The sequence below is a fragment of the Capricornis sumatraensis genome, chromosome 1 (assembly GCF_032405125.1).
Source record: "Capricornis sumatraensis isolate serow.1 chromosome 1, serow.2, whole genome shotgun sequence".
Lineage (NCBI taxonomy): Eukaryota > Metazoa > Chordata > Mammalia > Artiodactyla > Bovidae > Capricornis > Capricornis sumatraensis.
The window spans coordinates 97015693-97042611 of record NC_091069.1 but is presented as its reverse complement, the minus strand read 5'-3'; the positions used below and the strand labels follow the sequence as shown (position 1 = coordinate 97042611).

The window sequence follows — 26919 nt, the reverse complement described above, 5'->3', positions numbered from 1 at the left end:
TGTGTTTCTGTGAGTGTGTGAGCGTGCACTTGCATGCACTTGTACGCATTATTTGGGGTGGGCATCTAAGGTCACTCACTGCCCCAGGCAGTCCTAACTCACCTTCCGCTGTCTGCCCTACAGTCCTGGAGAAGCCGGGGATAAGGTGCTCTAGGATTAGGAGAGGTGCTGGAGTGTGCCTAGCTCCAAGGGAACCAGGGAGAGACTGCAGCTCACAGGGCATTTTCCTACTTAGTCTGATGGGAACAGAAAGAACTCGTCCTAGTGAGAAACACTCAGATGTGACTGGAACGTTACCTTCTGCATCAGGAATCCGAGGGTGCCAATACACCAGCTCAGGCTGGATGTGTCCAGGTAAACACCTAACGACCCCCAAGGGTGGGGTGGTAAGGATGATTCCTTTCCCGGGATCTGCATGGTCCAGCTCCCCTGGCTCCCTCCTGCTGCCTCTGGTCTGGCAGCCACTGTCCCTTCACCAACCATCCCAGCTGGAAAAAAAACAGCCAATCTCATTTTCAGAAGCGTGTTTGAAAAGACAGGTTTGCTGCTCCTTATGAAGTGTCCTCTGGGGACGCGTTTCTCATTTCCTCCCTCATTGAAATGCTGCCATCGTCTCCCCTCCGGACGGTGTTTGGCTGCGGTGTCATGACGACTTCGAATGTTTTATTAAACCGTGAAGAGAGGGTCAGGCACCTCTCCATAAAAGACAAACAGGACTGAATAATTTTAGAAATGCACAAGGAAAAGTGCAAAGACCTAACTTGCTTTCAAGGCATGCAAGGGAGAAACAGTGTGGGAGGCAGGAGGCTCTGACTCCCCAAGGCTGCCACCGGCTCGGATTTGCGGGGCCTCCCGGGAACTAGGTGGTCCAGGCTCCCGGGGAGCAGGCGGCTGAGGTGCATCCGCTCAGGCAGGTGAGGTGCATCTGCTCAGGCCACACTCAGTGTGGTCACTCATGGGGTCTCCCTTGCTCTCCTAGGGTGATATTCCACCCAACTTTTGTCCACCAGCGTCTAAATCTCCATTATACCTTTGTAAAATCTCCTTTATACCCTCTCCTGCCCTCAGATCCTTTTCACTCTCTGGCTCCCTTCTCCGTTTTCCTTGAGTCTTTCCCTTCTCAAAAGATGGAATAAGCAGGTATAGGCAGGTTCTTAACTAGACACAAGGTGATGCTATAAAGTTTAGATTTAGATTGTGTAAGAGAATGGCGTACTTGCCATCCTTATGAATGTTCCCTAGGTTTAAGACAAGTTTTAAAAGTAATACCTACTGATTTTTAAAAAAATTATTATAGAGGTAATTTTCTCGTTGTAGAATGAAATCTCTTTTTTACCCAAAGTTGAAGATTCTCTAGTTTAAAAAAATTACATTAAAAGTAGATTTTTCTTTTTTGGCAAAATTTAGATTATACTCTTCCACAACTTGGGCGTCCATGGTGTCTTAGCGGTAAAGAATTTGCCTGCCAATGCAGGAGATGCAGGTTCTATCCCTGGGTCTGGTAGTTCCCCTGGAGAAAGAAATGGCAATCCACTCCAGCATTCTTTCCTAGGTAATCCCGTGGACAGAGGAGCCTGGCAGGCCACAGTCCATGGAGTTGCAAAGAGTCAGACACTACTTAACGACCAAACAACTTCAACAGCACTGTATTGAAAAAGAATCTAGAAATTGATCTGGGGGCTTCCTTATGATGAATATTCATTGGAAGGACTGGTGCTGAAGCTGAAGCTCCAATACTTTGGCCACCTGATGTGAACAGCCAACTCACTGGAAAAGACTCTGATGCTGGGGAAGACTGAGGGCAGGAGAAGTGGGTGACAGAGGATGAGACTGTGATGGACATTATTTGAGCAAACACTGGAAGATAGCTAAGGACAGGGAAGCCTGGCATGTTGTAGTCCTTGGGGTGGCAAAGAGCTGGACATGACTTGGCGACCACACACACACAAATATCCTCTGAACATATTCAGGGCTAGAAACCGAAGGGCAGAAAGTTTCTTTAGGAGTATTTGGCTAAAGGTCACCTGTCAGAGAAGTAACCAGAAATCTCCTTTGTTGAACTTTGCAGGGCAGGATGAATCCAAAGGCCTTAAGGTGCCCAGCAGCACCTAAAGACTTTGCAGGAGACAGAAGTGCATTGCTTACAATTTAGTGAAGTAACACCTCAGGGTTCGCGAGGCGGCCAATACAAGTCCTTGGTGGAGCTGGGAGGGGCCGCCAGGGCTGAGGACTAAGTTCTAGGACCCCCTTAGGCTGGATGCCCTGGGGGTGGAAACCATCCTCTCACCAAGACGAGTTTTATTGAAAAAAAACAACTACAGGAGGAACAAAGAATTAAAAGGATTTTTAATAAAATCAACAAGTTTACATTTGTACATCTTGTCTATTTCGGACCCATCCAGGGGTTAAAGGGTAAAGGGCCAGGTCTCCATAGGAGGGCGAGCAGGAAGCCCAGGCCACCCTGGCTGAGTGATGGGCAGGGACTTGAGGGTGGGACCCAAGGCCCCCGGATCCCCTTCAAGCACACCCCGGGTCCTTTCAGCTTGGAGCGCAGGCCCAAGGCTCCATAGCCCACGTGACCCTCCCATGGGGATGCCTGATAAGCGACAGCAGATTAACAGCTCATGAAATTAAAGTCTTGCCCAGAGAATATTAATGTCAGCTGTGTCCACTTCGTGCCGTTTTAACTAGGTAGGTGACACCAAACTGACCCAGGGAGGAAAGGAACGAGTGACGGTTCTAATTCCTCTAATCAACGGCACGATCACAAAAGAGCAGGCCTCTGGAAAGAACCATGAACTTTTAAAAATATAATCTGAGAAAGGGGCCTGGTCGGTGGGGGCGTTGATTAGAGAGGCAAGGTTTTTACAATTCAGCAACAGGGTCACAGAATCCTGCTGCATTTGAGGGCTCAGTAGAGATAGAAAACTGTTCAACTTTAGTTCCATTATTCTAAAGGATAACAAACGTCAAAATATCGATCAAAGTGTGGAGCCAAGAAAGACCTGTGCCCCCGAGTTAGGAACCAGGAGGCTTTTCCAGGATTGTACCCATCTTGTGGAGAGAAACAGTGCCTTCAGCAGGGCAGAATCCCGTGTCCTAGCTGCTCGTTCTCTGAGGGATAAACCCAAACTCACGAGTAAGGATAACGTCCCCAGGAACATGACCATGCCTTCACAGCCACCTGCAGGGCAAGACTCATGGCTCGGCTTTGATTGCTAGTATTGCACACAGCACACGGCCAAGCTGCAAGAACTTCTTTATCACTGACTCTTTACAGAGACTGAGACACAGCTGGGAAGGTGCGTGGGTGCCTGTGCTTCCCGGCCTCTTCGAATCACAAGAGGGGCGAGAACACGGACAGTTATTAGTACAGAGCCTTTCTACAGGTGGGTGAGCTCTACACCTGGTCCGTAAGGCCTGGGCTGAGGACACAGGCCAGGTCTGGGGGTCCTCCCGTCACACACACAGGCTGATGGGTATCTGCCAAGCTTCACGGTAGGGGTCATGGCATCTTTCTTCTTAGTCCCTGATGGTTGGTCAGTCATCAGCAGGAAGAAATTCAGAGGAGGGCAGTGAAGGAACCACAGCGTCAGCTTCCCCGAGATGCTGGACAGACAGGCAGGAGCGGATGCAGGCCTGCGGTGCTGAGGTTGAGAGAGACTTCTGTCCTGTGTGTCTGGGAAGCCGCAGGGCAGGCGTGTAAAGTGCTGGGAGGTAAGGCAGCCTGCCTGGGCTTCCTTGTAGGGGGTGGCGCTCCCCCGGGAAGGGTGACGACCCCCCAGTGCAGGAGGAGCTGTCACCCACAGCCCAGCCCACGCAGCGTGGAGGCGACCACCAGCAGCCCCAGCAAACACACCCGGCTTGTGCTCACACCTTTCCCTTTTAATTTCCCAAGTGATCAAGGGTGGATATGTTTTCATAAGGAAAACCGTCCCTAGCGAACATGATGGGTGAATTTCCAAACTAGAGAAAAATCACGAAGAGGACAGAACTTCAAATAAAAGGTTCTGCTCAACCGTGTGAATCGTGGAGTTTCAAACCAGCAGGCCACACATCGTGGGTTCCCACCCCTGCCGATGACTCCAGACCCAAGAGCAGCTCTTCCAGGTGCGTCTGCGGCTTCTCAGAGCGTCACTCTCGAGACAGCCAGAAGGGAACGAATTTACCCCAAAAGGAAGGGTGGGGTACCCAGGCAGATCTTTTGGGGGCTGAGAGACAGATGGAAAGTGGGAAGGAACAAAGGTCAGCCATCCTGCAGGGCAGAGGCAGAGCCCAGGTGTGGCTGGTGGGCGGGCCATCAGGATGGAGAGCTGGATTCTCCGGCCACTCACCGACCAGGATGAGATCACCACTGTTACCCTGGAGCAGACGATTCCAGTGCGGACCTGTGTCTACAGATCGGGGCGAGGGGAGGGGGTCTGACTTGTTTGGGCTGTACAGAAAGGCTCACTTCCTCAGGGAGCAGACGTCTGTTGTGGGCGGTGATGTCCCTGGATGCGGAAACCTGGCACGTCTCTACTGGAGGGACTGTCCCTTTCCATCAGAGGCAGGGGGCTGGCTGCAGCCTGATTCCCATGGACCAGATTCCCCCAGCACCCAGTGACGGCCGACAGATCAGTCACAGCCTCATGTCTGCGCACCCGGCAGGCTAGGTGAGGACCCAAGGCCCTGCCTCTTCAAGTCCGAGCCCCTGTGCTGGGGGAACTGGGCTCTGTGTGTCTGCTGGCCACACAGTGGGTGTGGACAAGACCGCCATTGGGGTACCTAACGAACACGGGCTCGAGGAAGGGGTTCTGGCACATCTGGCAAAGCTTTTTGTCTGAGAGTCGAACAGAGCTTCCTTTCAGCTTCATCTGCAGAAAGAAAGAAAAGATGGAGATGTCTGTGACCAGTTTTCAGAGCTGATGAGCATCGCCCCCTGGGTAGTTATTTAAGTCATCCCTGGTGGGGACAGTTTGAACATGAATTTCTGGAAACAGAATCTCAGCAGTGAAAATAAACAAAACTATCCTCAGGAACTAGAAAAATCAAAAAAGCTACAAAACTGCCTTCTTATTCTACAAAAGTAATTGCTTCTTCTCTGGTTGAGGCATTGCTCACCAAGATCCTCTCTCAAATGTTCTCTGAGCCCTGATGCTTTCCAAAAAGTCATTATGCAGTCGTGGGGTGTTAACGCTGACGAGGCCAAGAAAGTCATCTAATTCCTGCTACCCCTGTCTGCACACCAGAAAAGCGAGGCCAGATAGGAGGCATGGTCGAAGCCACATGGTCTATCCATAGCACATTCATGACCTGTCCCAGGACACTTAATTTTCTTTCTTTAAAGGTAACTAATGAAACTAATACAACTTTATCATTTCCGGTCTGAAACACAGGACTTGAGTTCTGTAAGTTAAAAGCCTTTCTGCACAATTCACGAGAGTAAACCCAGCAAGTCAGCCTGTTGGTGGCTTGGAGAATCACCATATTTGTTAGTTTCTTTAGTCATTCAACAAACATTTGATGCCGTCAAGATGACACCAGCCTTGGCTCAGGAATACGGAGATCAGTAAAGGAAGCTCCTGCCCTCAGAGTACCCAAAGCCTCACAGGAGAAGGGACACCACAGGCATGGCACTGAGTGAGCACACGGGGTGCTAGTCTGCTTAGAGGGATGGGAAGGCTTCACAGGGAGAGGGGTTAGCCTGGGTTTCAAGGAGGCATTCATCAGGCACAAAAGGAAGAGATGGGACACCGGCAGAGGAACCAGTGGATATGAAGGCTGTATGTATGGGACGGCAGGCCCACTGCTCCTTCCACATGTCCTGGAAACAGTGAGACGGGCAAGGACAGGTCAGAGGAGGGAGGCCAGATCCTCCAGACCTCAGCTTCTCCACTGGGGGAGGTCAAGGATGTCTTCCGAGTGGGAGAAACCTGCAGATTCCTGCTCTGGAGGGACATCCTGCCGGCCGCAGGGCACACGGGCCTCACCAGAGAGGAGCCTCTGATGAGCTGGGGCTACTATGGACTGAATGCCTGTATCTCTCTCCACGTGGATGCCCTGACCCCCAGCGGGATGGTGTTTGGAGGCGGGGGCCCCATGGTGGCTGCAGGGCCCTTAGAGGAGACTGGTGCCCACGCCTGGCCATGTGCACATAGCAAGGACGGGGCCTCACAAGGCACTGAATCAGTCAGAACCTTGACTCCAGGCTTCCAGCCTCCAGACAGGGAGAACTGTTTGTGAGCCATCTGAGCCCCTGGCCTGTGGGGTTCCTCTTATCTGTTACAGCAGCCCTGGAGGATGGAGACGGGAGGAAGAATGGGGCTCTGAACCGGCCTGTGGTCCACACCTGGCTCCTGCGTGCTCCGTGTGACACCCCATGTCCCTGCTCCCCCTTCTGTGAAAGGGGACAGTAACACCCAATTCTGCACGGACGTGCTGGATGGACGGAGTGACACCATGACCTGCGGTGTGGACTGGGGCCTGGCCAGTCCTGATCGCTGGCGTCTGCAGGGCGAGAGACTGCCCCAACCTCACCGCTGCCAGCCCGGCTCCCATACCCGTGTCTGCGTGAGTAACTCACACATGCCCTATGTCGAAGTCATAGAGAAGAAAACAGAACAAGACTGCTTTTTCAGGGCTAACATCAAGGTTAAAGGGCTCACCCAGGAGGCCCGGGCTCTCACCTTGTCATATTTGTAGATGAGGTTTTCAGTCCTGGCCAGGCCCACGGCCACCTGCGTGGTCCTCCGGGCATGGATGCTGTCCCGCATGGCACCCATCAGGAATGGGCAGAGCAGCTGCACTGACCACGTGCCCGGCAGCAGCTGCAGCACCTGGGCCGCGTCGAACTCCACGGCGTGGCGGTTCAGCAGGTCCACGGCAGCCACGGTCCTCACGGGCGCAGCAGGGCCGGGGCCCAGGTAGACGGCCAGCAGCAGGTGGAAGAGCCGCTGGCGGTAGGGTGGGTCGCGGCCCTCAGAGCGCCACAGGCAGTAGTCCTCCGCTGCCGGGAAGTCCGCCAGCTCATGGACCAGGATGCGCAATGCCTCCTCATGCTGCTCCAGCTTCCCATGCAGGATGGCGCTCTCCAGGGGCAGCCCGGCGCCCCGGGTCCTGTCTGCGGGGTGGGACCTGCCAGTGAGGGACTGAAGCGCCCGTGCCAGGCGGGGGACATCCAGCCTTGCACCTGCCCGCCAGCGCCGTGAGCTTAAGAGTGCCCAAAGCAACTCTGGCTACATGGAAACCCCGAGACGCCACCACCCAGGCTGCCTGTGCTCAGCTGCTCAGTCATGTCCAATTCTTTTGCGACCCCATAGACTGTAGCCCACCAGGCTACTCTGTCCATGGGATTTCCTGGGCAAGAATTCTAGAGTGGGTTGCCATTTCCTCCTCCAAGGGATCTTCCCGACCCAGGGATCACACCTGTGTCTCCTGCATTGGCAGGCCGATTCTTTACTGCTGAGGCACTGGGAAGTCCCCCAGGCTGCCCAGACACCCCTAAACACCGCCGCTCTGGCTACCTGGACACCGCCTTGGGTAGCAGAGTTTGGGGCTGTCTAGGTACAGAAGGACTGCCAGGTGCCTTGGGACAAAGTTCTTCACGGGAACATCATCCAGGCCTGAGCATGTGCTGCTTTCTGGCCATGAGGGCAGTGTCAGTGAATCAACACTATACATTAAATAAAGTATCGTTCCACAGAACACACATAAACAAGGTTATGTATGGACGGAACATGTGGCCAGTGGTTTGCCAGGCGTGATGGTGTAGTGTCTGTGAGTTCAACTGTGGGGTCTATACAGGACACACCTCCCATGAACCATGAGAAAGGACTGTAGCTAACACTCAAAAACTAGAGTTAAATGCTGCTAAAGAGAAATATTTTAACCCAGTAAGGACAACTTGGAAATCCCACAGTGCCCATAGAGCAGGAGACAGTTCACTCTGCCAGACGACATGAACACTGTGGTCCCTGCCCTGGAGGAAGTGAAAACTGGACCCCCTCCAGGAAGGATGCCTTCCTCCCAGCCTGGAGTGGCCAAGCAGGGTGCTGGGGGCAGTGCCAGCCAGCAAAGTCATGGTCACAGCCCAAGCCTCAGAAGGAACTGATCCGAGGGCTTCAAAGCCGAGTGAGCAAGTTCAAAGCAGCTCTGCTCAGTGAATGCACAGACCTCCCAGCACCCTGGGCAGCCTCTGGGTCATTGGCTAAAGGGCCCTGTCCATGGGCAGAGGACAGACAGCAGGCGCCCCTTGCCTCCCGGACGCTGACTTGGTGCCATGGAGGCTCATGGACTGCCCCCTCGTCCCCCTCAACCCTGTGACATTTATCCACAGAGGCTACGTGGGTCCACTCACCCATCAGAAAGTGGACTCGGTAGAGATCAGATTCCTGGAGCAGGCGTCGCAGCTTCACCTGCGTCTCAGTTGCTTCTGCATCCTTGTCGGGGGTGCAGGGCCTCTGCTGCAGCACCTCGTCCAGGTAGAGGACGGCCAGGTGCGTGTGGTACTCCTCCTTCTGCAGGAAGGGGGCGAGCAGAAGGGCAGCATGTGCAGGGGGCCCGGAGACCACCCATCTCCGCCCCGGAGAGCATGTGCGGGGGCCGGGAGACCACTCCATCCCCGGCCCGGAGAGCGTGTGCGGGGGTCCGGAGACCACCCAACCCCGGCCCGGACAGCGTGTGCGGGGGCCGGAGACCACCCCAGCCCCCGCCCGAGACAGGATGTGCGGGAGCCCGGAGACCACCCCACCCCCACCCCAGAGAGCGTGTGCGGGGGCCCGGAGACCACCCAACCCCGGCCCGGACAGCATGTGCGGGGGCCCGGATGTGTGACGTGAGTAGGGGCTCCAGGTCAACAGAATGCAAGTACTGGAGAGAAAGCTTTCAGAAAGCATGACAGAGGAGCTGAATAAAAACTTTATGGGAGACTGCCCTGGGGTCCAGTGGTCAAGGCTTCACCTTCCAACGCAGGGGACGCAGGTTTGATCCCTAGTCGGGGAGCTAGGATCCCACATGCTGGGGCGCAACTAAGCCCACAGGAAAGATCCCGCATGCCACAAGGAAGATGCCACGGGCCGCAACTGAGACCCAATGCAGCCGAAAAAATAATAAATAGAATGAAATAGAAGCTAGGGGAAAGTATCTCATTCTGAGAAGGGCCACGGGATTTAGGAAAGGCCCACAAGATTTAGCTTCCTCCAAAGAAGGGAAGCTTCGCTCATTTCCTTCAAGAATAACAACAAGGAAGAAAAACAAAGAAGAAAAATGAAAGTGGAAGGGACAAGAGGTGGAGGGTGAAAACAAGCCACTTGGGCCTCTGGTCTCTTTAACAAATGTCTGGTTCCCTCTCTGACCTCCCACAAGTATAGATTGAGCGCCAGGAACATAAGACATTCAGTTAGACCCATTGGCCAAGTTCAGGTCCCCACAGGGCCCCCGCAAACCCATGACATTGGCCTGAGAGCCGGGCCTCACCTGCAGTCTCCTTTCTGTGACGAGATGCTCCAGGTACTTAACCAGGGCTTGAGGGTATTTCTTAAGGCAACTGATAATATCATCTGGGTTAAAACCACTCTGCTGTTCGTCTAGTGGTCTCTTGGTGAAAACCTGAACTCCAACCTGAAAGAAAAGTAGCCATTTGGTCATCGTGCTTTTCAAAGACCCTGTCTTATCTTTATTGTGAGCGCTGCATGCTTTGAGTAAAAGCACTGTCAAAACTGATGATTCAGAAAACCAGAGCAGTATGGAGTGCTGACAGAGACAGGAAATGACCCAGAGCTCCAGCTGGGCCTTCTAAACAGTCGGGGGTGGACTTCCCTGGTGGTCTAGTTAAGGCTTCGCCTTTCAAGGCAGGGCGTGCAGGTTCAATCCCTGGCCAGGAAGTGAAGGTCCCACACACCTCAGGGGCAAAAGACCCCAAGCATAAGACAGAAGCAATACTGTAACAGATTAAGTGAAGACTGCGAAAATGGTTCACGTTAAAAAAAAAATCTTAAATAAAAGGGTTGGAAACTAAGGAACCAAACATTTATAGATAGCAGGTTTCCACAGTCTGTGAAACAACAGCTTTGTTACACTGAGATCAAGCAAAAGAAGGACGGTCACTTGCTGGATGGTAAGTGAAAGAAGATGTAACCAGCTGAAGATTCAGTCAACTTGGTTCTCTAGACGCCCAGACAAACTGTGTGCATGACCCACGAGGGACCCCAGCATCTCCAGGCTGCCTCCCGACAGTCAACCAGAGCTCACAGTACAACACTATCTTCCAAGAAATGCTATAGGGGTGGTGGGGGTGAGGGGGAGCGTGTCCCTGGACTTACTCATGCACGCTCTGTCTCTCTCTCACACACACACACACACACACACACACTCCATAACCCCAAAACACAGCATAGCTCTGATAAGCGCACGCGCGCGCGCACACACACACACACACACACACACACACACACTCCACAACCCCAAAACACAGCATACACAGCTCTGATACCATGGACTCTGAGTTCTATGAGCCAGGACCCAAGTCTCAGTTCCACCATGTGACCAACCTAGAAACACTTCCCCAGCCCATCTGAACACACCGCCCGCCTGCAAAGGCACTGCTGAAGCACGAACCTCCTGACTTCTCTGCAGGACCCAGTCGGCATGCCGCCACACGAGGTCGGGGTCAGTGCTGTAGGTAAGGAAGTCCACGATGTACTCGTACAGGTCTGAGCGCGTGGAGTCCTGAACGTCCCCGTTCACGATGCTCACCCAGAGCTGGAGAGGGGGAGCCAGGACAGGTGGGATGGAAGGGCACAGACAGCTTAGAACTAGCTTAGAGAGGATGTGCGTGTGCTTACTTGGCCTTGTAATATTTCAGAGTGGTAACACAAACTTTAAAGGCTTAAGTCCATTTAATTTTTTCTAACAGATGAAAAAAATATAGAGGACATGGCCTAAGAAATCAAGAACATAAAGCATCAAGTTCTCTTTCTTTCCTTCTTAATGAGATCTCAGTAATACAAGTAGTAAATAAAAATATGGGGAGATGTGGACGCATTATAAAATGCACCTTTTCCTGAAATAAAATAATCATTGACAATGTTTGGGCAGAGAAGAAATTCACTTGCATCCATCAGCTAGGCGTTTCCACTTTCTCCATCACAAGAATTCCTGATTTTGAAGACCCTTTTGGGCTGCCATACTCAGATGTGCTTTCCAACACTTCTCCCATGGGCACAGGGCTCAGGGTAGATTCTCATAAAAAAAGCCTTTGCTATTTCACTCAGACACTTCCCTGCCGTGAAGATGGAATCTTACTTTGAGACTCAGAATGAGTTGGCATCACGAGGGGTAGAAGAGATGGCTGCTGCCTGGGAGCCTGTCTTGCATCATCCCTGTGCCGCAGACCTCACCCACCTGTCCACAGTGACCTTTGAAACACACCCCAGCAAGAAGCCCAAGAAACAGGTGGGCAGTGTAAACGCTGCAATTCTGATACCAGTGTACAAACGTTTTCTATATTACTAATTTCTTCAGTGCTGAATTCCCCAAACTCAACTACTCACACAATCACTGAAACGTGTCATTAAAAAAATTCTGCCATAGATGGAGATTTATTCCTAATTACTTCAGTTTTGTAAATTTCTCTCTATGCAGCTCTGCTAATGTTATTAATACATTTAAAGCAAACTATAATTCTTAGAACTTGGTGTTTAAAAAAAAAAAATGCTATCTTAGACTCCCAAATCTGCTCTTAGCCATGGGGGTACATGTTGATAGGAAAATTTTTTTTTTTAACCTATTCCACAATCACATTGTCATGGTAGTTTCTCAAAGCAACCAGGTATGTTTGGTGAGTTTGTGAGCACTGCTGTGTTCCCAGCCGCTCGTAAAAGACATAAGAGACAGGGCGAGACATTTGAGCACAGAACCCCTGCCAAAGCCCGGAGCACTGGCTCAGACCCCAGCTCTCCACCGACCAGTGGTGTCCCACGGGCAAGTGACTGGCCTTAATCAGCTTTAATTTTGTCACAGATGATAGATAACTCAGCTGCCTGCAAAACTTGCTGTCATTAATGGTAGAAATTACAAACTACTACTCACAGTCTTAATTTCTGATAAGCCAATGATGTCACAGGCCTCGAGGCTCGGTATGAAATCCTATTTTTCTCACATTTAAAAAAAACTCAATCTTGACAATGTTCTTTAGAGAGATGGAAAGGCAAAGAAAACAAAATCCTTGGCTGGTGTTTCTCAGGGAATTCACTTTCTAAAATGGTGTCCCTTTTGTTCTGTAAAAAGGGCTATGATCAGGCAAGAGCGGTCTCTATCAAGCTGTGATTTTTTTTTTTTCAAGTAACTTGGAGTTACACGTGGTTTTACAACAATACCTAGAAGCCTCTGAACTCACCTGAACCGCAGCAGCATCTTGGTGGTTGTAATGATAGAGCAGGCCCAGAGCAAAGTACCTGCAAGAAAGCACAGGCTCAGGGCACCCTCTCCTGACCACAAATTGCTGACGCCTACAGTGATGCCCCAGCCCTCTCCCCAGCCCCGCATGTTCTATTCAACTCAGATCAGCAACACATTTCAAGCAGCAAAAAGACCCCCATCTCTGTTTATTTGCTTATCATATGAAAATGTATTCCCTATCAACTTCCAAAAAGGACCATATTCAAATCTAAGATAAGCTGAAAAGTAAAACTACAATTATACGATGGAAACTCGCACTGGGCATTGCTTTACAATTTACTTCCCATACTAGTATCATTTCCCATCTCCTGAGGTCGCCATTAAAATCATCACGGGGAACTAAGACTGTTTGGAAGGGAGGCTGTGTGATTCTGGAAGGGAGGATTCTGAACAGCAAGGAAGGCCAACAGCATGCAGGCATGGCAGAGAACAGGTCAGGGAGGGTCAGGGGGGCAGGGGCAGGGGGCACCCAGAGTCCTGGGCCCTGAGTTTCAATCCAGGCTTCATCACTCATGGACTGTATGACCTTGAGCAAGCAGCTCACCCTCCGTGGCCCTTGTGTTCTCATTTCTAAGTGGACAGGGTCAGTGACAACACGGAACTGCCTGGAGCGTGAGCTGTTCCCATCTCCCCAGCTCTTAGGGGTGTCCCCTCCTGGTCCCCCTCCTCTCCCGGCAAGCTGCCCCAGGGACTGTCAGACTTCTCCCCTCAAAGAATGAAGACACTACACTATCCACGGGAACCCTTCTCTTCTCTAGGAAGCTTTAGAGAGTTACACTGGCTCGCCAGGCCCTCCCGCCCCAGGTCACAGCGGCGCTGCCTCCAGAGGGCAGGGCATTGTCTGGTTCCTTCATAAATCACTCCGCTGCACAGTGCATTCTGGAAACTTGGGAAAACGGCTGAAGAAGACACTGCCTGTGTGGAGACCAGTCACCAGCCTGTGATGCCCCACATCTGAACGGGAGCCCCTGCCCCCGCAGGATTTGACCAGCACCTCAGCCATGTCACATGCTTAACAAAGGTCATGGACAGAGAATCTTACAGGGAGCACCCAACACCCTCATTTTTAAAGAAACCCCCAGCCCAGGCCTGGAAGGCTTAGACCCCTGCCCCCAGGATGAAGCTGGTCTGGTCGGGTCATCACTGCAGACAGGCCCCCATGGTACCCGGCGGTCAGTCAGCAAGGGGATGGGTGCTGACCAGCTCATGTCTGTAATGAAGGCAGAGTTTGATCCCTTTTGTCCACAGGATCAGGAAGCCCGCCTTTGTATCTAAACTTATCCAGGTGTCTGCCTCTCTATTCAATCTGGTCATCAGTGGCTGAAGTGAGCTATCATTTTACCAACACACATGTGGCAGCTAGCACAGGCCAATCCCATCGAGAAGGAACGTGGAGAAGACGGGACGATGCGCTGGCTCACAAGGCCCATGACTGCACGTTCTGTCATTAAGCAGTTAGTATGGAGGGGCTTTCCTGGTGGCTCAGACGGTGAAGGATCTGCCTGCAGTGCAGGAGACCCAGGTTCAATCCCTGGGTCAGGAAGATCCCCTGGAGAAGGGAATGGCAACCCACTCCAGTATTCTTGCCTGGGAAATCCCATGGACAGAGGAGCCTGGTGGGCTGCAGTCCATGGGGTCGCCGAGGGTTGGACCCATCTGAGTGACTGACATGAGAGCTGAGTGGTCTCTGAGACCACTTTGGCTGGTCTGCAGATCACGATGGGGCTGACGAACCCAAGGGTGACAGGTGGTCCCTGGAGGAAGGTGGGGGGCGGGGAAGGGCTGGGCGGGGAGCCCTCGGGGAGCGTCTGGGGTGGGGATGGAAAGACACTCACTTTTTGTGCTTCTCCAGCCAGGCGGCGCTGTCGGGCAGCAGACAAAAGTTCTCGGTGACCAACAGGTCCAGCAGGCTGTCGTGGTCGGCCTCGGCGTACAGCTTGAGCAGGGCCGTGTCGATGTCCTCCTTGTAGCCGTTGGCCACCTCCGTGCTGCGGACCTCGTTCAGGTAACTCATGAGGAAGCGCTTGCATTTGGCCACCTTGTCCTGGTCACCCTGTGTCAGCTGGTTGAGGTCTGCGAACTCGTGCAGGGGCGGGTGGGAGCGGGTGAACGAGGAGGACGTGGGCAGCAGGAGCGGGTACAGGGAGATGAGCTCCCGCACGTCAAGTTGGCCGCTCCTGCAATCACAGGGGTGGAGTTTGTGAAGCAGAGAGAGAGAAGGGTGCAAGCCAACCGGGAGTGGACCGCACCACTGCCCGCAGAGCCCAGCACCATGCTCCGCCAACCTCGGGGCCCACGGTGGAACAGGGGGCTCGGCCGCCGAGGACATCACACCCCCGGGCTGAGGGGGGCCGTGGTCCCTGCAAGCCTGGGCAGGAAGGAACGGCAGTGGCACTGCAGCTCTGATCAAAGGCGGGTTCAGAGGTTCTGTGCGCACCTCCTCCTTCACGGCTTGGAAGTGCACAAATTCTGTTCTTGGACGTTTAGAAAACTTACTCCACAGACCACGCCTTCGTGGGACATTTAAGAGCTCTCATAGCAGGTGCAATTTGATCTTCTGCATGAGTGCTGAGCAAACATAAACAGCTGCTGACTCCAGAGCACACACCTGACCACCCCCTCTTGCTCCCCTACACCAGAAGAAGGGCTGCTTGGGATGGGGTGCTGGGCCATGAAGGGAGTGGGGGTGGTGCGAGGGCCCCCATGTGCAGGATTCATGAAATACAGAAGGGACCACGGCTTCCTAAGACACTGAGTCAGGAGCACACGGTTCACAGTCTCTCTAGAACAAGAACAGTTCTCATAACCCCACCTGCTCTCTCTCTAGACTCACAGCCTTTAGTTAAAATCTCTGGAGCAAAGGGAAACCAAGCCCTCAGGGAATCCACAGGTCATCACATGTGCTCTTTAGAACTGCCGTCTCCTCTCTCCGAGGACCACTCTGTATGCCTCTCATCAGCCTCACCCTCAAGACACACGACAGTGACCCCTGGACTAAGCGGGGTGGGGGCCTCCCCACTCCTCCCAGAGCACTGCAGCTACACGACTCTCCCATCACAGCATCTCAGTGATGACGGAGGTCCAACCGCAGACCCGACCGCAGGGACACAGGAGGGCTCGTTGCCGACACCTCAAGTTACCTGAAGAGTTCTTTAGCTTCCAGGAACTGGAGCTGTGCAAACTGTATGAAGCCCGCCTGCAGCAGGATCCGCCGGTACATGACCTGCAGGGGACACAGGCGTCGTCGCTCAGACCAGCTGGAGTCACTCACCAAGGGAGGGAAACTGAGGTCCTGGTCACAACCCAGACTACACGTTAATTATTACCGGGAATCCTGAAGTTATACGGTAAGGAAGAAACAAGGTTTATATGGAACTATTCTCAACATGTTAGTACACACGCATATACGTCAATCCACCCCTTGTTCCCGAGATCAAGCTGTTCTCTGAATGATCATTGCTCCTTCTTCTTCAGGATTTCCCATCCATCCTGGTCTGTGTCACAGAGTCACTAACATGCTTTGGGTTCCCCTGTGGCTCGGTGGTAAAGCATCCACCTGCAGAGTAGCAGACACAGGCTCGATCCCTGAGCCAGGAGGATCCTCTGGAGAAGGGAATGGCAACCCACTCTTGGTATTCTTGCTAGAGAATCCCACGGTCAGAGCAGTCTGGTGGGCTACAGTCCATGGGGTCACAAAGAGTCGGACACGACTGAGTGACAAACACTCACTTTTTCCCACTGGTCCATATTCCTCCTCCCACCCTCCCTGGCTTTCTTGATCGCTGCTACCTCGAGTGCTCAGACGGATGTCAACAAGGCCAGTGTTCCTGGCAGCCTAGAAGCCGCCCACCCCTCTTCACTCTTGCGGAACTCTCTTCACAGTGGCATTTCTGAGCATCCCTCAGAGCACGGGGTCCATCTCATTTAACGACAGATCAATAAGCAGGCTTTCCTGCTGAAGCCGGGGAGATGCTGAGCCTTCCGTCTCCTCCGCCACTGGTGACGCACAGCCACGCCCACAAGTCACAGTCTGAGGATTCCTGTAGTACAAGCGCTGCTTATCTGTCTCATCTGGTCCTACCTAGACTTCCTGGACTGCGGAGCCCCTCGTTCTGGAAATTTCCAGAAATAGCAGCATAGTCAGGGAAGATGCCCTGTGGTGAATGGATACATGTATATGTGTGGCTGAGTCCCTTCCTCCTTCACCTGAAACTATCACACTGTTGTTCGTTGGCTATTCTCCAATACAAGATCAAAAATTCAAAAGAAAAAAAAAATAAGATGCCCTGTGGTGTCTTCAGCTCCACCGCGACCCTGTCACTGCCCAGCTGATCAGCTGTGAGCTCTGTCCACCTCTGTCTGAAAGGCTCTGTGGAGCCTCTTCTGTGTCCTCCTTGGCTCCAGCGCCTCAGCTCACGCCTGCACCGCCTCACAGCTGAAGACTCCAGTCACGTGTAGCTCCTTCCCCTTTCCAGAACACCCTGCTGCTCAAGAAGCTACCAATTCCTTGGAGCCACTCCATTACTCATCTTAGCATCCTCGCACCCTGGCATGGTACCTGCTGTTTTGTGATCACCTCCTGACCTGATCAGCTTTTATGAAACTCCACTTTGAGGACCCCCCTGGTGGTCCAGTGGTTAAGAAGCCGCCTTGCCATGCAGGGGACGTGGGTGGGATCCCTGGTTAGGGAGCTAAGACCCCACGTGCTGCAAAGCAACTGAGCCTGTGTGCCACAGCTACTGAGCTCGAGCTCAGAAGCCAGGGGACCAGAACTACTGAAGCCAGCATGCCTGGAGCCAGTGCTCCACAATGAGAAGCCGCTGCAATGAGAAGCCTGCACACCCCAGCTAGAGGGTATCCCCTGCTTGGCGGACTAGAGAGAGCCCATGCACAGCAACAGAGAGCCAGCACGGCCAAAAATAAACAAGTACAGCAACCTTTATAAAACGAAAGCCTAATGAAATGAAGGGACCTAAGTATCTACAGGAAAGAGGAGGGGGCAGACCAGCTCAGAGAACTGGGCCCTGTGACTCTGAAACAGAGAAATCTTTTGGTGCAGCCCTAACAGGATTTCCCTCCAGGATAAGAAGGATGCAGACATTTACAGGACAACTGGGGACACTCGGGCAGATGGGACGCCCCAACCTAGGAAGGAATCAGTGTTTATTTCGGAGATGTATGTGACACTTACATTTCAAAGGGGAGCTTTCTTGTCTTTTGAAGATACAAAGTGATATAGTTTTAGATGAAATAGGAAAAAAAAAAAAAGAACAGGTATCAAAGCTCAAGCTTAAATATGACACTATCCATACTACATGACACACATCAAGCAAGCTTTCTGTAAGAAACACACCTATGTCTGTAAATATCCCCTCACTGCCTCTTTCTTTACAGCATCCCAAACCTTAATATAATTAAAGCTTGGCTTCTTAAAGATTTAAGCCTTCTCACCTTTTGGATCTCTGGAAGGAATATTCCTTTAATCCGAGTCCCACAGTTAAACTTCTCCATAAATCCCTCCCTAGTTCAGAACTCAGTGAAGCAAAACCAATACTCGCTTTAATGGAGAGAAAGGCGAACTGTGAAAAGCCAGTCTCATTGACTTCTGGTCTCTTTCCCGCCCCACTTTCTGGTTTTCCTGAGCCCAGGGTCTAGCATTTGGTTGCAAGCCTCCTAAAGGTAAAATAACTAACATCCCTAATCCTTCTAAGAGTCACAGTCAATCCTTAAAAACACATTAATATGAATGAGACGTTATCTCTGAACTTTTTTGTCAATACTGTCTTCTTCTCCTCTCATGGTTCTATTTTAAACCAAAACTCTTCTGCTCCCCGATCCACAGAGCCTAGCTGTTTGAAGACCAGTTCAAAGCTCTGAATCAACCATCACTCATTCCTCGTTGTTCAGCCCCAGACGCGAGCAGAGGCTGAGGGAAATGGAGGCGAGTGTCTGCCCAGGACTGGGGGAGGAGTGAGCTGGAGCTGGGGAGTGAACGGCTGTGTGTTATAGGTTAACAGGGATCACTGTGGGAGCTCAGAGGAGTCAGTGCTGCCTGGAGGATGGGGCAGATTCGGAGAAGAGACATATGTAAGCACAGTATAGAAACCATATTTTAGGGGACTTCCCCGGTGGTCCAGTGGTTAAGACTTCGCCTTCCAAGGCAAGGGGTGTGGGTTTGATCCCTGGTTGGGGAACTAAGATCCCACAAGCTTTGCAGCCAAAAAACCAAAACAAAACTCAGAAACAATATTGTAACAAATTCAATAAAGATTTTTAAAATGGCCCACATTAAAAAAAAAAATCTAAAAAACAAAAAACCCTGTATTTGGTGGATGATGGATGTTTTCTCCACTGAGAGAAAAGGGCACACATAACAAGGGAAGGGAGCAGTGGCGCAGGGCAGGAGGCCAGCCCAGGCTCCCCAGGGATGCCCAGGGGCGGCTGTCTTCCCCAGGAGCCCCCTGTCTTTGGTCGGTGACGCTGGTTATTTCTGGCCTGTTCTCAGGCTGCTTCTGGAGGGCCTGCCCAGTACACAGGTGGCAGGTGGCTCAGGCCAGGTCACAGGGGGACAGAGATGGTGGGAGAGGCTGGGGATGTGGGCAGGGCCCAGCCACCAAGGCCACTTGCTGTGGACCTGACTCTGGCCAGGAGGTGCCTGCTGTAGGACCTACAGCAAGGGGCGTGGACATGTCAGAAAGCTCCCTCGGCGGTGGCGTGGGGGACGGGCTGCAGACATGCAGGAAGGGGCTGTGAACACAATTCCAGCAAAAAGGGAGGAGGGTTCCCAGTGGTCACGCAGGCACGGGAACCAGGGCCAAGTTCAAGGTCACTGAGGCTGTATATCCTGGGCCCAAATAGGAGTCTAAAACAGGGGTGTGCCAGATGGTCAGACCCCAACAGGGACATCACACAGGAGGGCAGGATAAGGGCTAACACTAGCCAGTGCCCACTGTTCGGCTGCTCGTGGGAAAACAAGAAGGGAGGCAAAAATTCAAGAACATGGGAAGCCTCTTTAAGAAAAAGCCTCTTTTAAAACACATTTGAGGTGTGTCCCTGGGTGTGTCCAAGAGGGAATCCCCGATATGTGCCCTTCCCCGAGGCCACTGCCGGGGGAAGGAGCTGAGAGCAGAGGCCGCCAGAGCCCCACTGGCCTTCCCACCAGGATGCGATGCACAAGGAAACAACGGGATACTCTAGGCAGAAACAGGTGCTCTCAGCTCGGAAACACGCCCTGAACCGACAGCTTCCTTCTCTGTGCTTTGCTGCCCCCTGCTGAAAGTTCACAGATCATCTCACTTGAAAAACGAGGACTCCGGCTGGGATGAGGGGAGGACTGGGGGGTTGGGATTAGCATGTGCCAGCATACAGGATAGACACACAAGGTCCTACTCCGTAGCACAGGGTGCATGTGTGCTAAAGCACTCGGTCATGTCCAGGTCTTCGCGACCCCATGGACTGTGGCCCACCAGGCTCCTCTCTCTGTCCGTGGGATTCTCTAGGCAAGAATATTGGAGTGGGTTGCCATTTCCTTCTCCAGGGGATCTTCCAGACCCAGGGATCGAACCCACACCTCTTATGTCTTCTGCACGGACAGGCAGGTTCTGTACCACTAGCGCAACCTGGGAACTATAGTCAACATCCTGCAATAACAATAACGGAAAAGAATATGAATAAGAATGTATATATATTTATAATGGAGTCACTCTGTTGTACGACAGTAATTAAGACAACACTGTAAATCAATTATACTTCAAAAAAAATTTTCAAAGTAAGGAATAAAGGTGAAAAGTTTATCAATATTTATCCTGTGACCATAAATGACAGGTCCTGACTTTTCCCACCTTTAGTCTACCTTCTGCAGCAAAAAGCCACGGAGGCCAGAAAGCAGAGCTTCATCCCACAAACCATACCGTCCTGAAAATCTGGCCAGCAGGTAACAAGAGGGGATCACTCTGACTTCATGAGAATCTTTCATGAGTGACTTATATGTTTGTAAGAAGCGTGAATGCACCAATATTACACTTTATCATTCTTAAATACATAGAGTGACCTGAACTCACCTTGCAACCAATCAAGAAGCAGATTTTAGAAAACCTGATTTCATCAGATATAAGAATAATTCATGATTGTTTCATCAACCATATTGATCATACCAACAATATTAAAGCTAGCATTTCTTAAATGCATTCTAAGGAAATTAATTAGATGGATTCTGGCAATATTAGACGATTTATGAGTATGGTTCACAAAGCTTTTCCTACAGATAACAAAACTTAAAAAATTCAACCCCATCCCAACAAATACAAATTCTACACTGGGAAACAAATTACACTGAGGATCTTTCGGTTTGTAATCACAGTATCCTCAGTCTACTCTGGAAGAACACGATTGGAAATACAATGTGGTGTATTAAGCATGGGAATCATGTCAGAGGCTCAAATCCCAGCTTGGCCTCTGCTGGCATCGTGACCCCCTCCTGTAGCCTGCGTCCTTATCTGTACGACATGGATGCACAGAGAAACTTGAATGACAGACACGAAGTGGTCTGCAGGGCCCGGCGCCCTTACATCCTAACATTTCCTAATCGGCAGCTTGGAGGCATGCTTCCTTATGGCTAGCTGACTACAAACCTGAAATTTTTCCTTTGGGATGTTCCTCCGAGCGCCTTTGGCTAGAACCAGAGCCTCCTCCACTCGGCGGCTGGCTAACAGGTCCTGTATTTGTTTTTCCAGAGGTAGCGGAACCAAGATGTAAACACCTTTACTCGTGGCAACGATCACTCTTCCTGGGAAGAAATGGAACAGTGTTGGACAGGAAATGGACATTGTGCTGGCAAGAAAACACCTGCTTTCACCCCACACAGGAGCGCAAGCTGACAATGTCTGAACAATGTCATCACAATTCTCCCAACACAGAATTGCCAGGGCAATCAGAAATTAATGCTTCTCTTATCTTCTTTCCATCATAAGAAAAAGGCAAACTCTTAACACTACATTTCTGAAGTATAAGACATCAAGATGCTTTGCCCTTTTTTATTCTATGATGCTGATAAATTTAAAGCCAGTTGAATAGATCCATACGAGTCTGTAGAGCTCCATCACAGAAAACGAGCAGTAAGAATTATGCTACTCCTCATACAAAGCTGGAGCTTCCCTAGTGGCTCAGATGGAAAAGAACCTGCGTGCAAAGCGGGAGACCTGGGTTTGATCCCTCGGTCTGGAAGATCCCCTGGAGGAGGTCATGGCAACCCATGCCAGTGCTCTGGCAAATGCCATGGATAGAGGAGCCTGGTGGGGTAGAGTCCATGGGTCACAAAAGTGTTGGACATGACTGAGCAACTAACACTTTCACTTTTTCAAATAAAGCTGGTCAAAATTCTTTTCTCTCCAGGTTAGTCAGTTTAGAGGAAACTAAGATTACAAGGTGACATTCTGAACCATAAGATAACATCTCACACTTGCCCACTATGGTCAAGATCACCGAGTCCCAGGGTTACCTTCTCCATCCCATGAGAGACCCTGACCCTCGGCACCATGAGGTCCCGCACAATCCAAGGGAGAGTCAGACCTGCGCCCAAGAGAACTCCTCCTGCCAAGATTGAGAGCTAGTTCTGCTCTCTCTGGAGGTGCGTTTCAACTCAGTTAATGCCTGTTCCCAGGAAGCAGTGGAATGGCCTTGTCTTTCTGTCTGAAGGTTGCTCAGGGTCTGCCACACCTTCCTGCTCCCTCTGCTCCCCACTCCTTGGGATCCATCACCTTCAGCCCAGGCCCACCACCTGGTCTCTCCCGCCGGATGCCCCTGCACCTCCCTTCCTGGGCTCCCTGCCTGGCGGTCTTGTCTGCGTCCTCTGTCTCCATGCCAACCAGCATCATCCCCCCACCCTTGCGAGATTCAGCCCCCGCTTGGCGTTGGGTCCTCCTTCCAGGAGGCTTCCCACATTTCCGCCTGGGGTAGTTATGTCACCAGCCTCCCTGTGCCAGTGACCCCTGTGCAGACACGCCCATGTGGGATGACAACCCTCCGCAGGCTGTGTCCCTAACACCTATTACAACAGAAAGGGCAGCGTGGGGAGCCCTGGGGGCAAAGGCAACTGGTCAGATACACATGAGCTCCTGGCTTCAAGGCAACCTCACAAGGGGTGTTCTTAGGAAGCTGGGAAGTCTGGCCAGGGGCAGGGCTGAGAGCGCTTTTCCGAGGTGTGGAAAGGGCTCTGGGGTTATGTGGGAAAATGCCTGCTGCAGGGTTCTGGATTCAGTATCACGATCTCTATACCTCCAGACAGCTCAGCTGAAAGTGAACCAGTACCAAACCCAGGTGAACAGGGGGTGGGAAGTCACTTTGCTTTCTTTCAACTTTTCAGTACATGTGAAGATGCTCATAATAAAATTGTTGTTCTTGTTGTTCAGTCGCTAAGTCACGTCTGACTCTTCTGAGACCCCATGGACTAGAGCCCACTGGGCTCCTCTGTCTATGGGCTTTCCCAGGCAAGAATACTGGAGTGGGTTGCCATTTCCCTCTCCAGGGGATCTTCCAGACCCAGGGATGGAAGCCACGTATCCTGATTGGCAGGCGGTTTCTTTACCACTGAGCCACAATAGATTCCTCATGTGGTTCGCGCCCTGGTTGCCCTGATCTGCTGAGGCCTCATCCCCTGCTTGCCCTCCTCACATACTGGGCACCACAGTCATGCTGAATGACCTACAAAGTCCGGGACCTGGGGTTCCCTCCTGTGCAGACTCACATTGCCTTTCTTTCTGCCTAAAGGTTCCTTCATACCATACGTGCCTGGCTGATTCCAGTTCATCCTCAAAAGTTTGGCTCAAATGCCACCTCCTGCAGGAAGCCCTCCCTGGTATGGTTAGGAAATACTTCCTACTCTGTTCTCCTAGCTGGCCTTATTTGTTGCTGTCAAGCTCTCAAATGCTGTAGCTATTTTTTAAAATGCCTATTTCCCTTTAATCTCTGTGCCCCTGCAGCTCAAAGACAATCACCATTGCCTACGGAATTTCTGTGCTCAGCAAGAGGCCATGTTCCCAGTGGTTCCTTAATAGCATTTAGTGAAGAAATACCACCACAAAAGACCTAAAGATTCGGTGGAAACTTGTACCTTCAAAATCCTGGAGGATGTGGCCTTCCTTGAAGGGCAGGGTCTGCTTCTGCTGCTGATCCAGCATGCTGTGCACGGTGATGAACTCGTCGTCCAGGGCGACGACGTACGGGAAGCAGACAGCCGCCCCGATCACATTCTCCGACCAGCGAACAGGTGCCCGCTGAGAGATCCCAGCCACAGTGGCAAACATGCCTGGGAAAACAGGAAGCGCCGGGGGGCTTCAGAGAGCTGCGGTTTGTTGCCTGTTTTCTGCAGAGGTGTTTGGATGTGGAATACCTGTCCCCTTCATTACATTTCAGGATGGGAGAGATAATATACCAGGCTGCATGGACAGAAGACCCTCATATCTGTTTTAATGAAGGGAACCTCTCTCCCGAAAATGTCCACCTTATACCTCCTTCTAATTAAACATAAAATTTAAAGATGCTTGTTCCCTGGAAGAAAAGCTATGAGCAAGTTAGACAGCATATTAAAAAGCAGAAATAACAAAGGTCCGTCTAGTCAAGGCTATAGTTTTTCCAGTGGTCATGTATGGACGTGAGAGTTGGACTATAAAGAAAGCTGACCGCCAAAGAATTGATGCTTTTGAACTGTGGTGTTGGAGAAGACTCTTGAGAGTCCCTTGAACTGCAAGGAGATCCAACCAGTCAATTCTAAAGGAAGTCAGTCCTGAATATTCATTTGAAGGACTGATGCTGAAGCTGAAGCTCCAGTATTTCGGCCACCTAATGCAAAGAACTGACTCATTTAAAAAGACCCTGATGCTGGGAAAGATTGAAGGCAGGAGGAGAAGGGGACGACAGGGAATGAGATGGTTGGATGGCATCACCAACTCTATGGACATGAGTCTGAGCAAGCTCTAGGAGTTGGTGATGGACAGGGAAGCCTGGTGTGCTGCAGTCCATGGGGTTGCAAAGAGTTGGACACAATTGAGTGACTGAATTGAACTGAATTAAACATAAGGTTAAAAAACGTGCGCATGGGTCTTCCCTGGTGCCTCAAGTGGTAAAAAATCCACCTGCCAATGCAAGAGACAGGGTTTCATCCCCAATCCGAGAAGATCCTACATGCCTTGGAGCAACTAAGCTCACATGGTCTAACTACCGAGACCGACACGCTCTAGAGCACGCGTTCTGCAACAGGAGAAGCCACCGCAGTGAGAAGCCCGCGAACTGCAATTAAAGAGTCGCCCCCGCTCACTGCAACTGGAGAAAAGCCCATGCAGCAACGAAAACCCAGCACAGCCACATAAATAAACAAGCAAAAACAAAGTAAACAAACCAAAACAAGTGGACACGCACCCACGTGAAGGTGTACGCTGCTCGTGTCCTCACACGTGGGGAAGAGAGAGTTCCGCGCAATTTAAGCAGCTTCACAAGCTTTCTGCCACATCCAGTCCTCCCATGGGTTTGCATCTCTAAGCACCAGCTTTTCCCTAGACATTCACTCCACACTGAACGCATTCGTTCAGATACTTATTGAGCACCTACTGTATGCGGGCCACTCGACGAGATGTTCCATGCGGAACTCGCATCCCGCCCCCCCGGCCACCACTGAGAGTTCAGGTGTAACTCTGGTTCCATGTTCTCTCTGATACAGGGGTGCAACTAACTCTGCAATTCAAGACAGTCTGCTGTTGAGGGTCTGTCAATGATAACATCCATATTCACTGACGGTTTATCTACTTTGTACTTAAAGCACTAACTGCTGCTGCTCTTCAGTCCTTAAGTCCTGTCTGACTTTTCTGACTCCTGAACCAGGTGTGGGGATATATACAGACAAGCAAACAAAACACAGTTGATTTGGAAAACCTATCATCCTAATTCCCAGCTTGCAGGAAACAAAGCTCTGCCTGACACGGTGTGTCATCCATGCCTACGACCATCAGCGATGCGGCCAGCTATGACTCTCAGGAGGTGACGCCTACAACTAGAAAGGCCACAGGAAACAATGAAAGCCCTTCCAAGAAGCTAGCGACTAAACTAGATGCTTTTTGGTAGGATGGAACTGGAGTCAATAAGAGAAAATCAGGGCCATGACCTTGGAGCCTCCACACTTCAAAATATCTAGAAATGAGCTCCCCCAACTCCTTTTTAGAATGGAGAATAAACACAGACCAGGTGGAAAATCCTATAAGGAAGTCTTACAGATTCTTATTTTTGCACGTATCACCTTACAGGAATTCTCTCTGGAGCCATCTTCAGGCTCTACTTTGTACTGTGCTAGGTCATGTCCGATTCTTTGCGACCCCAAGGACTGCAGCCCACCAGGCTCCTCTGTCCATGGGATCCCCCAGGCAAGGATACTGGAGCGGGTCGCCATTCCCTTCTCCAGGATCTTCCCGATCAAACCTGCATCTCCTGGGCCTCCTATATTCACAGGCAGGTTCTTCACCACTGAGCCACTTGGGAAGTTCCTCAGGCTCTACTTTGGCACAAAATAGGTGATGCTATGACTGGCCTATTTTTGCGCCACACTCATAAAACAACCTAATGAAAACTGAGCAGACACTGGGCATGTGGTTGTTTGTCTGTTGCCTCAATGTTGCCAAACACAGTCCACGAGTGTCTGCTTTTCACAACCACAGCCTCCCTCTCCAACCTCAGCAAGAATGCAAGGACAGAAGGTGGAGAGACTGGGCAGAGTGGCAAGGTTAGTGGAGGCGCCTGGGCGCCCTGCTCACCCAGTCCCCCAGGGCCCGCCAGAAGGAACTCCTGTCTCCCGATCCTCTTGACGATGGGCCGCCTCTCCTCGCTGCAGAACGGGAACAGGTCCTGGGCGGCGCCCGTGCTGTAGTTGAGGATGATGTACTGGGTGGTGAGGGCCAGGCACAGGAAGTGGCCGTCCACGGCCACGGCCAGCGGCTGCTCCGGTGTAGACACCTCCCTGACAATCTGGACGCGGTCCTCGTACACCAGGAAGACCTGGATGGTCCTGCGCTTGACCGAGATGATGCACACCTCCACGCAGAAGGGGTCCCCGCTCACTGGGTTCTCATTCAAGGCGAAGGCCGTGGCCCCCTTGATGCGGGCGCCCGAGGGCACGGGCTCCAGGCTCAGCATGTGGACCAGACTGATGCAGCCGTCGCACAGCACCAGCAGCCGGCTGAGGGCCGACGCGGCCCGCAGCTCGCTCACCGCCTTCTTGAAACCCAGGTGTCTGTGCAGCTGCCTGGTGGCCGTGTACGTGGCCGATCCGCCGGGCAAGGTCTTCTCCTCCAGCAGGAAGTGGTACACGAAGCAGTCACTGGTGCCCACGTAGAGGTTCCGGCCGCAGCACTCCACACACTCCAGCGACCCCCGGTCCCGGTCGCCCAGCAGCTGCTCCCGCTCGATGGCGGGGACCAGGGTGAAGGCCTTGGTGCTCATCAT

At 51.8% G+C, this 26919-nt stretch overlaps 1 protein-coding gene across 1 annotated transcript; it reads right to left on the bottom strand.

Moving 5' to 3' along the window:
• Positions 1–2393: 2393 nt before the first annotated feature.
• TGFBRAP1 (transforming growth factor beta receptor associated protein 1) lies at positions 2394–26919 on the bottom strand. The gene is made up of 11 exons (XM_068972297.1): positions 26232–26919; positions 23546–23740; positions 21069–21223; positions 15579–15661; positions 14274–14615; positions 12377–12434; positions 10597–10740; positions 9457–9600; positions 8339–8498; positions 6669–7102; positions 2394–4856 (listed from the first exon to the last, which is right to left on the bottom strand). The coding sequence occupies exons 1-11, from the start codon at positions 26917–26919 to the stop codon at positions 4680–4682; spliced, it is 2580 nt and encodes an 859-aa protein (XP_068828398.1). The 3' UTR covers positions 2394–4679.